Source organism: Salpingoeca rosetta (genome assembly GCF_000188695.1).
Source record: "Salpingoeca rosetta unplaced genomic scaffold supercont1.7, whole genome shotgun sequence".
Classification (NCBI taxonomy): Eukaryota; class Choanoflagellata; order Craspedida; family Salpingoecidae; genus Salpingoeca; species Salpingoeca rosetta.
Window position 1 is genome coordinate 1,615,358 of NW_004754927.1, and position 1,630 is coordinate 1,616,987.

At 55.6% G+C, this 1,630-nt stretch overlaps 1 protein-coding gene across 1 annotated transcript in view; it reads left to right on the top strand.

Moving 5' to 3' along the window:
• PTSG_03381 (uncharacterized protein) overlaps positions 1 to 1,630 on the top strand; it is a gene marked incomplete at both ends in the record, with an annotated part of 6,348 nt that overhangs the window by 4,315 nt on the left and 403 nt on the right. Inside the window, 5 exons of the mRNA XM_004995911.1 lie at positions 454 to 511; positions 695 to 784; positions 1,015 to 1,110; positions 1,300 to 1,371; positions 1,525 to 1,590. Of these exons, the coding sequence (XP_004995968.1) occupies positions 454 to 511; positions 695 to 784; positions 1,015 to 1,110; positions 1,300 to 1,371; positions 1,525 to 1,590 (382 nt within the window). The remainder of the gene's footprint in view (positions 1 to 453; positions 512 to 694; positions 785 to 1,014; positions 1,111 to 1,299; positions 1,372 to 1,524; positions 1,591 to 1,630) is intronic.

The following is a 1,630-nucleotide window of genomic DNA, read 5'->3' on the forward strand; positions in this document are numbered from 1 at the left end:
CCAAGGGGGGGAGTTTCAAAAGCTCCTGGTGGTGGGGGGGTTTTTTTGTTTTTGGGAAAACGCGTGTGGGCCCACGTGTGTGTTTGTGTGAACATGTGTGTGTGTTGGTGTGCACGTGTGTGTTTGTGTGAACATGTGTGTGTGTGCGTTTGTGTTTGTTTGCGTCCGCACTCGTCACAGGTGTTTGTGCCGTGAATTGTGTTGTCGTGTGACCATTCCTTAACCCTATGTTGCCCGTTGCCCTGATCTTCCCTTTCCACCACACTTCTCAACACCCCCCCCCACCCGTCACAGGTTTCCTGATGCTTGCCGAGTCGCTGCTGAAGGTGTTTGACACGCGTCTGCAGCCGCACCTGCCGATGATGGTGGCCATCATGGTGCAGATGGCGCGCGAGGCCCACGCTCTGCTCGCCGTCGTGATGAGGTCGCCCCGCGCTACATCCGTGAACTCAGGATGATCCGCAAGCTCAGCATCCGCCGCCTCTGCAGCCTCTACAACTTCTTCAACGCGGTGCGTGGCGTGTGTGCGTGTGTGCGTGTGTGCGTGTGTGTGTATGTATGTGTGTGTAATAGGAGGGTGCACCGGAATTGGAGACATGCACGTGCGTCAATCAACCACACACGTGTATGCGGATCATGTGTTCGTCCGTCATTGCGCCTGCTCTGTCCTTCTTCCTACTGTGCACGTGTGCAGAAATTGCTGGAGCCGTTTGCGAGCGCGGTGCACGAGCACGTGATTGGGCCGCAGGTGGCGTCGCTGTATCACGAATGCTCAAACGCCGTCGTCCCCATCCTCCAACTCCTCATGTGAGCACACACCGCTGGGTGTTGATGAGGGCTACGCGCATTGGGGGTGTGGTTTCGGCCTCGTTTGTTGTTTGTGTTTTGATTCGCCTCCCTCCCATTTTGCCTCACGCAACGTGGCAAACCTGCCCCAAAATCCATGAATGCACAACCGTTCTCCCCTGACCACTCCTGTTTGTGATCCCTCTCAATACTCCTGTCCTTCTGCAGCACGTGGAGCGGGGATCCGAAAATGCACCGCATGAACAACACGGGACGATGGAGCGGTGGGACCAGCCCGAGGACATTCAAGAGCTGGGGAAATCGGTTCGTGCTCTGGTGTACTGTCACGTTGAGACGCCCGAAAGCCGGGAGGGGGGGGGGGGTAGTGGGGGGTGTTGTGCACACACACACACACACACACACACACACACACACACACACACACACACACACACACACACACACTTCTCGCGCTCTCTCCTTCATCACCCACCCACTTGTCTCTTTGTTCAGACGCACGACTTGATCCGCGGCATTATCGGGGCGAAGCACATATCCAGCGCCATGAGCGAAGAGAAGCACAAGGTCTGGCCGTATTGTTCTGCTCTTGCGCTTTGTCTTTGGGCTGTATTTGAGAGAGGAAAGGGTCATGGTGTGAGGGCGCATAGCACAGCCCTTTGTTGGGACTCACATCAATCACATGTCTGATGCATCGACCATGTTGTTGAAATCGTTTAGGTGTCGGCCAAGCGTGCTGTCAGACACCAGCGCGAGCAACAAGAGCTCATCACAAACCCGAAAAAGGTGTGTGTGTATTGTGTGTGTGTGCGTGTGTGTGTGTATG